Source organism: Ranitomeya imitator, chromosome 5, assembly GCF_032444005.1.
Source record: "Ranitomeya imitator isolate aRanImi1 chromosome 5, aRanImi1.pri, whole genome shotgun sequence".
NCBI classification, from domain to species: Eukaryota; Metazoa; Chordata; class Amphibia; order Anura; family Dendrobatidae; genus Ranitomeya; species Ranitomeya imitator.
This window is the reverse complement of record NC_091286.1, coordinates 670,813,565-670,826,789: the sequence shown is the minus strand read 5'-3', so window position 1 is coordinate 670,826,789 and position 13,225 is coordinate 670,813,565. Positions and strand designations below refer to the sequence as shown.

Below are 13,225 nucleotides of genomic sequence, written 5' to 3'. Positions count from 1 at the left end.
TTTTTATTAATTTATTTTGCTCTTATTTAGCGCCATTTATTTACATATCTCTTTAAATACATTTTTATTACTGTCTCCGTTAGGGCTCACAATTTAAATCAGTAAGTCTTTAGAGTGTGGGTGGAAACAAGAGCACCAAGAGGAAACTCATGCAAACACAGGGAGAAAATATCAACTCCATGCAGATGTTGTCCTTGATGCGATTTGAATACCGGACTTTAGCGTTGCAAAACTACAGTGCAAACCATTGAGCCACAATTGTTAAAAAAACCATTCACAGTTAAACAAGTTGTCCAAATTTGGGATAAAAGTCTACAATATCTGAATGATGACAGCTGAGGTGCGCACACTGTCTGGATTCTACGGTATTGCCTGTGAAACCAGGTGGTCAAGTGACCACGAGTATATGATTTGCACACTTGCCATCAATTCTGACTAGACATCCTCTCAATAAAAGAGTACTGTGCAAGGACAAGCACTTCTAGTCTTTATGTGACTGCAAGTATGAAAATCACTCTAAGGCCGGGGTCACACTTGAGAGTGTGATGCGAGAAACTCGAGCGAGTCTCCTGCCTCAATACCCGGCATAGAAATACATGCAGCCGCACACTCCAAGTGCCGGCGGCAGTGCCGGGTATTAATGCGAGAGACTCACACTCGCAAATATGACCCCGGCCTCATGGACAATATTGGAGAATCCTGACAGCGAGCACACTACCAGGAGGGGAGTTATTGTACTTAGTGTCCATCTGGATTAGTTACATCTTGTTGCAGTGGGAGGTTTTTTTAATTAAAAAATGACAAAGTTTTACCTGCATAAATGTGTTATGGGGTCTTCCTGTGTCCATCATGAGGACATTCCCAATGATCGGCAAAGGCTTTGGTCCAGGTGGAAAATTTTTGTAAGTTCCTTGTTTTCGATTCTTAAAAACTGTGGACAAAAATAGGATGACAACCCCTGAGAGGAGAACAGTGACCAGGTCCATGGTGAACGCGAGAGCTGTAAAATGTGAAGATACATGAAAAGCATTAGAAAGCAATGAATAATGGGTTGTATGAATTACACATAATTACAGATAAAGCAACATTTACCTAGAAATGAGTATTAGAAGATTAACACAAGAAAAACAAGTCATAAAGTTATTCTTATTGTCCTAGCAGCAACACAGAAATAAGGCAATCAACCCTTCTATTGCTAGGTTTTCATGTATATCATCTCTGAACACTTCAGTTTTCATAATTAAAGGAATGCTAGTTAGAATCAAGAAATATTTATTGGATGTAAATAAAACCAGGGATTCAAGCTTCAGGAGGCTAATTTGCATATTCCAGGTGCCTTCTGGGAGAAGCGAAGTCTCCCTAAGCTAGAAGATCGTTGGGTACAGCCGGGACCAGCTGCTTCGAAAGCATCACCAAACCAGGGATTCAAGCTTCAGGAGGCTAATTTGCATATTCCAGGTGCCTTCTGGGAGAAGCGAAGTCTCCCTAAGCTAGAAGATCGTTGGGTACAGCCGGGACCAGCTGCTTCGAAAGCATCACCAAACCAGGGATTCAAGCTTCAGGAGGCTAATTTGCATATTCCAGGTGCCTTCTGGGAGAAGCGAAGTCTCCCTAAGCTAGAAGATCGTTGGGTACAGCCGGGACCAGCTGCTTCGAAAGCATCACCAAACCAGGGATTCAAGCTTCAGGAGGCTAATTTGCATATTCCAGGTGCCTTCTGGGAGAAGCGAAGTCTCCCTAAGCTAGAAGATCGTTGGGTACAGCCGGGACCAGCTGCTTCGAAAGCATCACCAAACCAGGGATTCAAGCTTCAGGAGGCTAATTTGCATATTCCAGGTGCCTTCTGGGAGAAGCGAAGTCTCCCTAAGCTAGAAGATCGTTGGGTACAGCCGGGACCAGCTGCTTCGAAAGCATCACCAAACCAGGGATTCAAGCTTCAGGAGGCTAATTTGCATATTCCAGGTGCCTTCTGGGAGAAGCGAAGTCTCCCTAAGCTAGAAGATCGTTGGGTACAGCCGGGACCAGCTGCTTCGAAAGCATCACCAAACCAGGGATTCAAGCTTCAGGAGGCTAATTTGCATATTCCAGGTGCCTTCTGGGAGAAGCGAAGTCTCCCTAAGCTAGAAGATCGTTGGGTACAGCCGGGACCAGCTGCTTCGAAAGCATCACCAAACCAGGGATTCAAGCTTCAGGAGGCTAATTTGCATATTCCAGGTGCCTTCTGGGAGAAGCGAAGTCTCCCTAAGCTAGAAGATCGTTGGGTACAGCCGGGACCAGCTGCTTCGAAAGCATCACCAAACCAGGGATTCAAGCTTCAGGAGGCTAATTTGCATATTCCAGGTGCCTTCTGGGAGAAGCGAAGTCTCCCTAAGCTAGAAGATCGTTGGGTACAGCCGGGACCAGCTGCTTCGAAAGCATCACCAAACCAGGGATTCAAGCTTCAGGAGGCTAATTTGCATATTCCAGGTGCCTTCTGGGAGAAGCGAAGTCTCCCTAAGCTAGAAGATTGTTGGGTACAGCCGGGACCAGCTGCTTCGAAAGCATCACCAAACCAGGGATTCAAGCTTCAGGAGGCTAATTTGCATATTCCAGGTGCCTTCTGGGAGAAGCGAAGTCTCCCTAAGCTAGAAGATCGTTGGGTACAGCCGGGACCAGCTGCTTCGAAAGCATCACCAAACCGCGCGCCGTGAGAATTTTTGCCTGTAGGACATTATTGCAAGAGAGCTTGGCTGAGTAGATTACACAAGAAGGAAAACACACAGCAAGTCAGCAGGATCTAGGAGCAACATGGCAGATGTGACAACCTACATGGTGAGCTGCAGCATGTGCTACATGTTCACAGATCGACCAGAAGAAGAATCCAATTTCACCTGTCAGAAGTGTAGACTAGTGGCCCTTTTAGAAGAAAAGGTGCGGGGTCTGGAAGAAAGAATAGCAGCTTTGAAACTCATCAAAGAGAATGAAGACTTTCTAGACAGAACAGAAGCATCTCTACTGGTCACAGAAGGTGCAAAAAGTGTCAGAGAACCTCCAAAAGCAGATGAGTGGAAGCATGTGACCAAAAGAAGCAAGAAGACCATGGAGAAATCACCAACCACACAACTGAAGAACCGATATCAAATCTTTGTAGAGGATGAAGATGGCACACCTAAGAATGAAGCAATACCAGCAAGCAAAAAAGAAAAGGGCACACAGCAACAAGTGACAGCAAAAAGTACAGCCAAGAAGCAACGAAGAGTGGTGGTGGTGGGAGACTCACTACTGAGAGGCACAAAAGCAGCCATCTGCAGACCGGACATAACTGCAAGAGAAGTATGCTGCCTTCCAGGTGCGATGATCAAGGATGTGACCGATAGGATACCAAAGCTCTTCAGCTCCAAGGACGTCCACCCATTTCTTCTGATACATGTTGGCACCAATGACACGGCAAGGAAGGACCTACCGACAATCTGCAAGGACTTTGAAGAGTTGGGGAAGAAAGTAAAGGAACTGGATGCACAGGTAGTTTTTTCTTCTATCCTTCCAGTAGACGGGCATGGCACCAGGAGATGGAACAGGATCCTTGATGCAAACAACTGGCTAAGACGATGGTGCAGACAACAAGGATTTGGATTCCTGGACCACGGTGTGAATTACTGGTATGATGGACTCCTCGCCAGAGACGGACTACACCTCAACAAACCTGGGAAACACACATTCGCCAGAAGACTCGCTACACTCATCAGGAGGGCGTTAAACTAGAAGAAGAGGGGACGGGAAGAAAAACATTAGACTCGAACAAAGACGACCCAGGAAAACATACTCAGAAGGGAGGTAAGAACATTTCTAAAACAATCCACAGTGAGGAGATTGGAACAAAACAAAATCCTCTAAACTGCATGCTCGCAAACGCCAGAAGCCTGACAAACAAGATGGAAGAACTAGAAGCAGAAATATCTACAGGTAACTTTGACATAGTGGGAATAACCGAGACATGGTTAGATGAAAGCTATGACTGGGCAGTTAACTTACAGGGTTACAGTCTGTTTAGAAAGGATCGTAAAAATCGGAGAGGAGGAGGGGTTTGTCTCTATGTAAAGTCTTGTCTAAAGTCCACTTTAAGGGAGGATATTAGCGAAGGGAATGAGGATGTCGAGTCCATATGGGTTGAAATTCATGGAGGGAAAAATGGTAACAAAATTCTCATTGGGGTCTGTTACAAACCCCCAAATATAACAGAAAGCATGGAAAGTCTACTTCTAAAGCAGATAGATGAAGCTGCAACCCATAATGAGGTCCTGGTTATGGGGGACTTTAACTACCCGGATATTAACTGGGAAACAGAAACCTGTGAAACCCATAAAGGCAACAGGTTTCTGCTAATAACCAAGAAAAATTATCTTTCACAATTGGTGCAGAATCCAACCAGAGGAGCAGCACTTTTAGACCTAATACTATCTAATAGACCTGACAGAATAACAAATCTGCAGGTGGTTGGGCATTTAGGAAATAGCGACCACAATATTGTGCAGTTTCACCTGTCTTTCACTAGGGGGACTTGTCAGGGAGTCACAAAAACATTGAACTTTAGGAAGGCAAAGTTTGAACAGCTTAGAGATGCCCTTAATCTGGTAGACTGGGACAATATCCTCAGAAATGAGAATACAGATAATAAATGGGAAATGTTTAAGAACATCCTAAATAGGCAGTGTAAGCGGTTTATACCTTGTGGGAATAAAAGGACTAGAAATAGGAAAAACCCAATGTGGCTAAACAAAGAAGTAAGACAGGCAATTAACAGTAAAAAGAAAGCATTTGCACTACTAAAGCAGGATGGCACCATTGAAGCTCTAAAAAACTATAGGGAGAAAAATACTTTATCTAAAAAACTAATTAAAGCTGCCAAAAAGGAAACAGAGAAGCACATTGCTAAGGAGAGTAAAACTAATCCCAAACTGTTCTTCAACTATATCAATAGTAAAAGAATAAAAACTGAAAATGTAGGCCCCTTAAAAAATAGTGAGGAAAGAATGGTTGTAGATGACGAGGAAAAAGCTAACATATTAAACACCTTCTTCTCCACGGTATTCACGGTGGAAAATGAAATGCTAGGTGAAATCCCAAGAAACAATGAAAACCCTATATTAAGGGTCACCAATCTAACCCAAGAAGAGGTGCGAAACCGGCTAAATAAGATTAAAATAGATAAATCTCCGGGTCCGGATGGCATACACCCACGAGTACTAAGAGAACTAAGTAATGTAATAGATAAACCATTATTTCTTATTTTTAGTGACTCTATAGCGACAGGGTCTGTTCCGCAGGACTGGCGCATAGCAAATGTGGTGCCAATATTCAAAAAGGGCTCTAAAAGTGAACCTGGAAATTATAGGCCAGTAAGTCTAACCTCTATTGTTGGTAAAATATTTGAAGGGTTTCTGGGGGATGTTATTCTGGATTATCTCAATGAGAATAACTGTTTAACTCCATATCAGCATGGGTTTATGAGAAATCGCTCCTGTCAAACCAATCTAATCAGTTTTTATGAAGAGGTAAGCTATAGACTGGACCACGGTGAGTCATTGGACGTGGTATATCTCGATTTTTCCAAAGCGTTTGATACCGTGCCGCACAAGAGGTTGGTACACAAAATGAGAATGCTTGGTCTGGGGGAAAATGTGTGTAAATGGGTTAGTAACTGGCTTAGTGATAGAAAGCAGAGGGTGGTTATAAATGGTATAGTCTCTAACTGGGTCGCTGTGACCAGTGGGGTACCGCAGGGGTCAGTATTGGGACCTGTTCTCTTCAACATATTCATTAATGATCTGGTAGAAGGTTTACACAGTAAAATATCGATATTTGCAGATGATACAAAACTATGTAAAGCAGTTAATACAAGAGAAGATAGTATTCTGCTACAGATGGATCTGGATAAGTTGGAAACTTGGGCTGAAAGATGGCAGATGAGGTTTAACAATGATAAATGTAAGGTTATACACATGGGAAGAGGGAATCAATATCACCATTACACACTGAACGGGAAACCACTGGGTAAATCTGACAGGGAGAAGGACTTGGGGATCCTAGTTAATGATAAACTTACCTGGAGCAGCCAGTGCCAGGCAGCAGCTGCCAAGGCAAACAGGATCATGGGGTGCATTAAAAGAGGTCTGGATACACATGATGAGAGCATTATACTGCCTCTGTACAAATCCCTAGTTAGACCGCACATGGAGTACTGTGTCCAGTTTTGGGCACCGGTGCTCAGGAAGGATATAATGGAACTAGAGAGAGTACAAAGGAGGGCAACAAAATTAATAAAGGGGATGGGAGAACTACAATACCCAGATAGATTAGCGAAATTAGGATTATTTAGTCTAGAAAAAAGACGACTGAGGGGCGATCTAATAACCATGTATAAGTATATAAGGGGACAATACAAATATCTCGCTGAGGATCTGTTTATACCAAGGAAGGTGACGGGCACAAGGGGGCATTCTTTGCGTCTGGAGGAGAGAAGGTTTTTCCACCAACATAGAAGAGGATTCTTTACTGTTAGGGCAGTGAGAATCTGGAATTGCTTGCCTGAGGAGGTGGTGATGGCGAACTCAGTCGAGGGGTTCAAGAGAGGCCTGGATGTCTTCCTGGAGCAGAACAATATTGTATCATACAATTATTAGGTTCTGTAGAAGGACGTAGATCTGGGTATTTATTATGATGGAATATAGGCTGAACTGGATGGACAAATGTCTTTTTTCGGCCTTACTAACTATGTTACTATGTTACTATGTTACTATGTACTGAAAAGCCTGTGCAAAAAAAGGCGATACAGCAAAAAAAGTGTGATAACAAAACAAAAAAAACTGAGCATCCAAAGACTGATTTATCTGATGATTCAATTTTCAACTAATACAAGTGCTTCTCACTAAATTAGAATATCATCAAAAAATTAATTTATTTCAGTTCTTGAATACAAAAGGTGAAACTCATATATTATATAGAGTCACTACAAACAAACTGATCTATTTCAAGGGCTTATTTCTGTTAATGTTGATGATTGAGGCTTACAGCCAATGAAAACCCAAAAGTCGTTATCTCAGAAAATTAAAATAATTAACAATAAACACCTGCAAAGGCTTCTTAAGTGCTTTAAAGGTCCCTTAGCCTGTTTCAATGGTCACCACAATAATGGGGAAGACTTTTGACGTGATAGATGTCCAGAGGGCAGTCATTGACACTCCACAAGGAAGGAAAGCTATAAAATGTTATTGCTAAAGAAGCTGACATTTTACAAAATGCTGTATCCAAGCGTATTAACCCCTTTCTGCCATTGGACGTACTATTCCATCAATGTAGGGTGGGCCTTACTTCCCAAGGACCGAATAGAAATCCAGAGCGATCAGCCGCGCTCACGGGGGAGCGCGGCCGATCGCGGCAGGGTGTCAGCTGACTATCGCAGCTGACATCCGGCACTATGTGCCAGGAGTGGTCACGGACCGCCTCCAGCACATTCACCCCTGGCACACTGTGATCAAACATGATTGCAGTGTTCCAGCGGTATAGGGAAGCATCGCGCAGGGTGGGGGCTCCCTGTGGGCTTCCCTGAGACCTTGGGAGCAACGCGATGTGATCACGTTGCTCCCAGGGTCTCCTACCTCCCTCCCTGCAGCAGGCCCAGATCCAAAATGGCCACGGGCCTGCATCCGGGTCCTGCAGGGAGGTGGCTTACAAGCGCCTGCTCAGAGCAGGCACCTGTAAGCCTGGAGCTGTGCACGTCCGATCGCTGATCTGACACAGTGTACAGCAACGTGTCAGATCAGCGATCTGTCACTTTACTGTGATGTCCCCCACTGGGGCAAAGTAAAAAAGTTAAAAAAATATATATATATTCCTAAATAAATAATTTAAAAAAATTATTGTTCCATTAAATATATTCCTATACCTAAATAAAAAAACAATAAAAGCACACATATTTAGTATAGCCACGTCCTAACGACCCGACCTATAAAACTGTCCCACTAGTTAACCCTTTCAGTAAACACCTTAAAAAAAAAAGAGGCAAAAAACAACACTTTATTATCTTACCACCGAACAAAAAGTGGAAAAACACGCGATCAAAAAGACGGATATAAATAACCATGGTACCGCTGAAAATGACATCTTGTCCCTCAAAAAACGAGCTGCCATATAGCATCATCAATGAAAAAATAAAAAAGTTATAGTCCTCAGAATAAAGTGATGCAAAAATAATTATTTTTTCTATTAAATAGTTTTTATCATATAAAAGCGCCAAAACATAAAATATATATATATATATATATATATATATATATGAGGTATCTCTGTAATCGTACTGACCCGAAGAGTAAAACTGATTTATCCATTTTACCAAACGCGGAACGGTATAAACGCCCCCCCTAAAAGAAATTCAAGAATAGCTGGTTTTTGGTCATTCTGCCTCACAAAAATCGGAATAAAAAGCGATAAAAAAAAGTCACGTGCCCAAAAATGTTACCAATAATAACGTCAACTCTTTCCGCAAAAAACAAGACCTCACATGCATCTGTGGACCAAAATATGGAAATATTATAGCTCTCAAAATGTGGTAATGCAAAAAATATTTTTTTGCAATAAAAAGCGTCTTTTAGTGTGTGACGGCTGCCAATCATAAAAATCCACTAGAAAACCCGCTATAAAAGTAAATCAAACCCCCTTCATCAATTCCTTAGTTAGGGAAAAATAAAAAAATAAAAAAATGTATTTATTTCCATTTTACCGTTAGGGCTACGGTTAGGGTTAGAGCTAGGGTTAGGGTTAGGGCTAGGGTTAGGGTTAGAGCTAGGATTAGGGCTAGGGTTAAGGCTAGGGTTAGGGCTAGGGTTAGGGTTAGGGTTGGGGCTAGGGTGAGGGCTACAGTTAGGGTTGGGGCTAAAGTTAGGGTTAGGGTTTGGATTACGTTTACGGTTGGGAATAGGGTTGGGATTAGGGTTAGGGTTGTGTCAGGGTTAAAGGTGTGGTTAGGGTTACCGTTGAGATAAAGGTTAGGGGTGTGTTTGGATTAGGGTTTCAGTTATAATTGAGGGGTTTCCACTGTTTAGACACATCAGGGGCTCTCCAAACGCAACATGGCATCTGATCTCAATTCCAGCCAATTCTGCGTTGAAAAAGCAAAACAGTGCTCCTTCCCTTCCGAGCTCTCCCGTGCACCCAAACAGGGGTTTACCCCAACATATGGGGTATCAACATATTCAGGATACATTGAACAACAACTTTTGGGGTCCAATTTCTCCTGTTACCCTTGGGAAAATACATAACTGCGGGCTAAAAAATATTTTTTGTGGAAAAAAAAGATATTTTATTTTCACAGCTCTGCATTATAAACTGTAGTGAAACACTTGGGGGTTCAAAGTTCTCACAACACATCTAGATAAGTTCTTTGGGGGGTCTAGTTTCCAATATGTGGTCACTTGTGGGGGTTTCTACTGTTTAGTTACATCAGGGGCTCTGCAAATGCAATGTAACGCCTGCAGACCAATCCATCTAAGTCTGCATTCCAAATGGTACTCCTTCCCTTCCAAGCTCTGCCATGCGCCCAAAAGGTGGTTCCCCCCACATATTGGGTATCATCACACTCGGGACAAATTGGACAACAACTTTTGGGGTCCAATTTCTCCTGTTACCCTTGGGAAAATACATAACTGGGGGATAAAAAATAATTTTTGAGGGAATAATTTTATTTTTTTTTTCACGGCTCTGCGTTATAAACTGTAGTGAAACACTTGGGGGTTAAAAGCTCTCACAACACATCTAGATGAGTTCCTTAGGGGGTCCACTTTCCAAAATGGTGTCACTTGTGGGGGGTTTCAATGTTTAGGCACATCAGTAGCTCTCCAAACCCAGCATGGCGTCCCATCTCAATTCCAGTCAATTTTGCATTGAAAAGTCAAATGGCGCTCCTTCCCTTCCGAGCTCTGCCAAGCGCCCAAACAGTGGTTTACCCCTACATTTGGGGTATCAGCGTACTCAGGACAAATTGTACAACAACTTTTGGGGTCCAATTTCTTCTCTTACCCTTGGGAAAATAAAGTATTGGGGGCGAAAAGATCATTTTTGTGAAAAAATATGACTTTTTATTTTTACGGCTCTGCATTATAAACTTCTGTGAATCACTTAATGGGTCAAAGTGCTCACCACGCATCTAGATAAGTTTCTTAGGGGGTCTACTTTCCAAAATGGTGTCAATTGTGGGGTGTTTCAATGTTTAGGCACAGGAGCTCTCCAAATGCAACATGGCGTCCCATCTCAATTCCAGTCAATTGTGCATTGAGAAGTCAAATGGCGCTCCTTTGCTTCCGAGCTCTGCCATGCGCCCAAACAGTGGTTTACCCCCACATATGGGGTAACACCATACTCAGGACAAATTGTACAACAACTTTTGCGGTCCATTTTCTCCTGTTACCCTTGGTAAAATAAAACAAATTGGAGCTGAATTAAATTTTTTGAGAAAAAAAGTTAAATGTTCATTTTTATTTAAACATTCCAAAAATTCCTGTGAAACACCTGAAGGGTTAATAAACTTCTTGAATGTGGTTTTGAGCACCTTGAGGGGTGCACTTTTGAGAATGTTGTCATACTTGGTTATTTTCCATCATATAAACCCCTCAAAATGACTTCAAATGAGATGTGGTCCCTAAAAACAAATGGTGGTGTAAAAATTAGAAATTGCTGGTTAATTTTAACCCTTATAACTCCCTAACAAAAAAAAATTTTGGTTCCAAAATTGTGCTGATGTAAAGTAGACATGTGGGAAATGTTACTTTTTAAGTATTTTGCGTGACATATCTCTGTGATTTAATTGCATAAAAATTCAAAGTTGGAAAATTGCAAAATTTTCAAAATTTTTGCCAAATTTCTGTTTTTTTTCACAAATAAATGCAGGTAATATGAAAGAAGTTTTACCACTTTCATGAAGTACAATATGTCCCGAGAAAACATTGTCAGAATCACCAGGATCCGTTGAAGCATTCCAGAGTTATAACCTCATAAAGAGACAGTGGTCAGAATTGTAAAAATTGGCCCGGTCATTAACGTAATGCAGAGAGTGAAGGACCTTCGATGACATCGCGGTCAGGTGACCGGTCACCTGACCACTCACGTGACTGCGACGTCATCGAAGGTCCTTCACTCTCTGCATTCTTAGGAACGGAGGCAGACGCTTGCAGCGGTGACAGCCAGGGTTCGTCGGAGGGGTGAGTATATCCATATTTTTTATTTTTATTCTTTATTTTTTACATGAATATGGATCTCAGGGCCTGAAGGAGAGTCTCCTCTCCTCCAGAACCTGGGAATCATACGCACGCCAAAGATGACTGGGAACTTATAGGAACTTCCGATTTCGATTTCCTATATCGGAAAAATATCAGAACTCGGTATCGGAATTCCGATACAGCAAATATCGGCCGATACCCGACATTTGCAGTATCGGAATGCTCAACACTAGTTATAAAGTATTTCAATTTACTGAGATAATGACTTTTGGGTTTTCATTGGCTGTAAGCCATAATCATCAACATTAAGAGAAATAAACATTTGAAATAGATCACTCTGTGTAATGACTCTTTATAATATATGAGTTTTTCTTTCTGTATTGAAGAACTGAAATAAATTTACTTTTTGATGATATTCTAATTTTGTGAGAAGCATTTGTAGTTCCTGATGAATAAATCAGGAGACTCCCACAAAGTTGGCTTTTACATCTACTTCAACTGTGCTGTTATGATCCGGTGACCTTGGAGCAGCATGAAAACATTCACTGGAGTAGGTGGTAACTATACTGACCGCAAATCCTGATCCTAACACCACAACTAGAAGTAGCTGTGGGGTGTACCTAACAAGCCCTAGACACCTCGGCACAGCCGGAGGACTAAATACCCCTAAAGATGGAAATAGCAATACTACCTTGCCTCAGAGCAGAACCCCAAAGGATAGGCAGCCCCCCACAAATTTTGGCTGTGAGTAGGAGAGGAAAGAGACACACAGTCAGAAAACAGGATTTTAGCACAAGAGGCCACTCTAGCTAAAATAGGAAAGGATAGGACAGAGTTCTGTGCAGTCAGTATTAAAACTCTTCCAAAAATATCCACAGCAGATTATACAAAAAATTCCTCCATCTAACTAAAGATGTGGAATGTATATCTGCAACTCCAGAGACTACTAAACTCAGAGCAGGAATACAATCAAAAAACAAGCACACAGCTTGTGTGCCATAGAAAAAGAAACAGACACTTATCTTTGCTGAATTGGCAGCTAAGCAGGAGAAGCCAGACAGAGATCCAACACTTCCCAAGAAACATTGACAACTGGCAAGGACTAATGAGTCCTGCAAACCTAAATACCCCAGTCAGAATTGCAATCAGCAGATACACCTGTCCAGGACTGCAGCCCAGAGACAACTGCATTACCACCTACAACCACCGGAGGGAGCCCAAAAGCAGAATTCACAACACTGTGCCACCAGTTTTTCTGAAGATACATTTGTTTCCTAACTTTAACAGTGCAAAACAGTTTCTCTCTACCACCTTACGAAAGTTGTTTCCATGCCTTGTACTTTTTGGGGAAATGTGCAGTTTCTCTCCAGATAGACCAACAAACATCACCCTGAGTTCAAAGACTTTTAATCTCTTAGAATTTTATCCTATGAACTACCCTAAAGACTTTCACTTCTGGATCACATTTTGCAACAGCAAGACTTTTTGCCGGAAAAAAGGAAAAGTTTTCAAGACCACTTATTTTTGGAAAAGCAAAGTACACAATTTTTTTGCAGTCAGGTGTTGTATATCAATGAGATTTTTGCTGTGAGGTAGACCACTTTATTTGTCAGCTACTTTATCATACTGTTTACTATGCTCAAATGGTTACTCAGAAAGTTTTTGTAAGAACAGTGGCAGAGTAAATTGGAGAGATTTCCTTATGATCAAAATCTTATCTTTTGTATAACTGTGAAAAATCAGAAGAGATGTAGCTTTCAACTAGATATGAGCAGAGTGGATAGAGTTGAATTTACTGAAGCTAGCAATTCATGCAAAATCGAACACTTTAATATTCGATTCATGATTTGAAACAAATTCACAATTTTCTCAGCACCATTTCCCACATTACTGAAGCATCAAAGAGTGAGCAAAAATATTTTGTGCTGCAGTGGGCCTCCCAATAATGCCCTGAAGCTGTGACATTTAGCAGATTATCA

The 13,225-nt window shown here is 41.8% G+C and overlaps 1 protein-coding gene across 4 annotated transcripts in view; it reads right to left on the bottom strand.

The window, feature by feature from the left end:
• LOC138638747 (cytochrome P450 2K4-like) overlaps window positions 1-13,225 on the bottom strand; it is a 177,604-nt gene that overhangs the window by 116,023 nt on the left and 48,356 nt on the right. Inside the window, exon 2 of one of the 4 annotated variants that reach the window (XM_069728298.1) lies at window positions 813-1,000. The exons of 1 other annotated variant lie outside the window; for it this stretch is intronic. In XM_069728298.1, coding sequence (XP_069584399.1) covers window positions 813-986 — 174 coding nt within the window. In that variant the 5' untranslated portion in view covers window positions 987-1,000. Of the gene's footprint in view, window positions 1-812; window positions 1,001-13,225 lie in introns of those variants that run through there. 2 more of the 4 variants (XM_069728299.1, XM_069728300.1) reach the window with 2 other exon arrangements.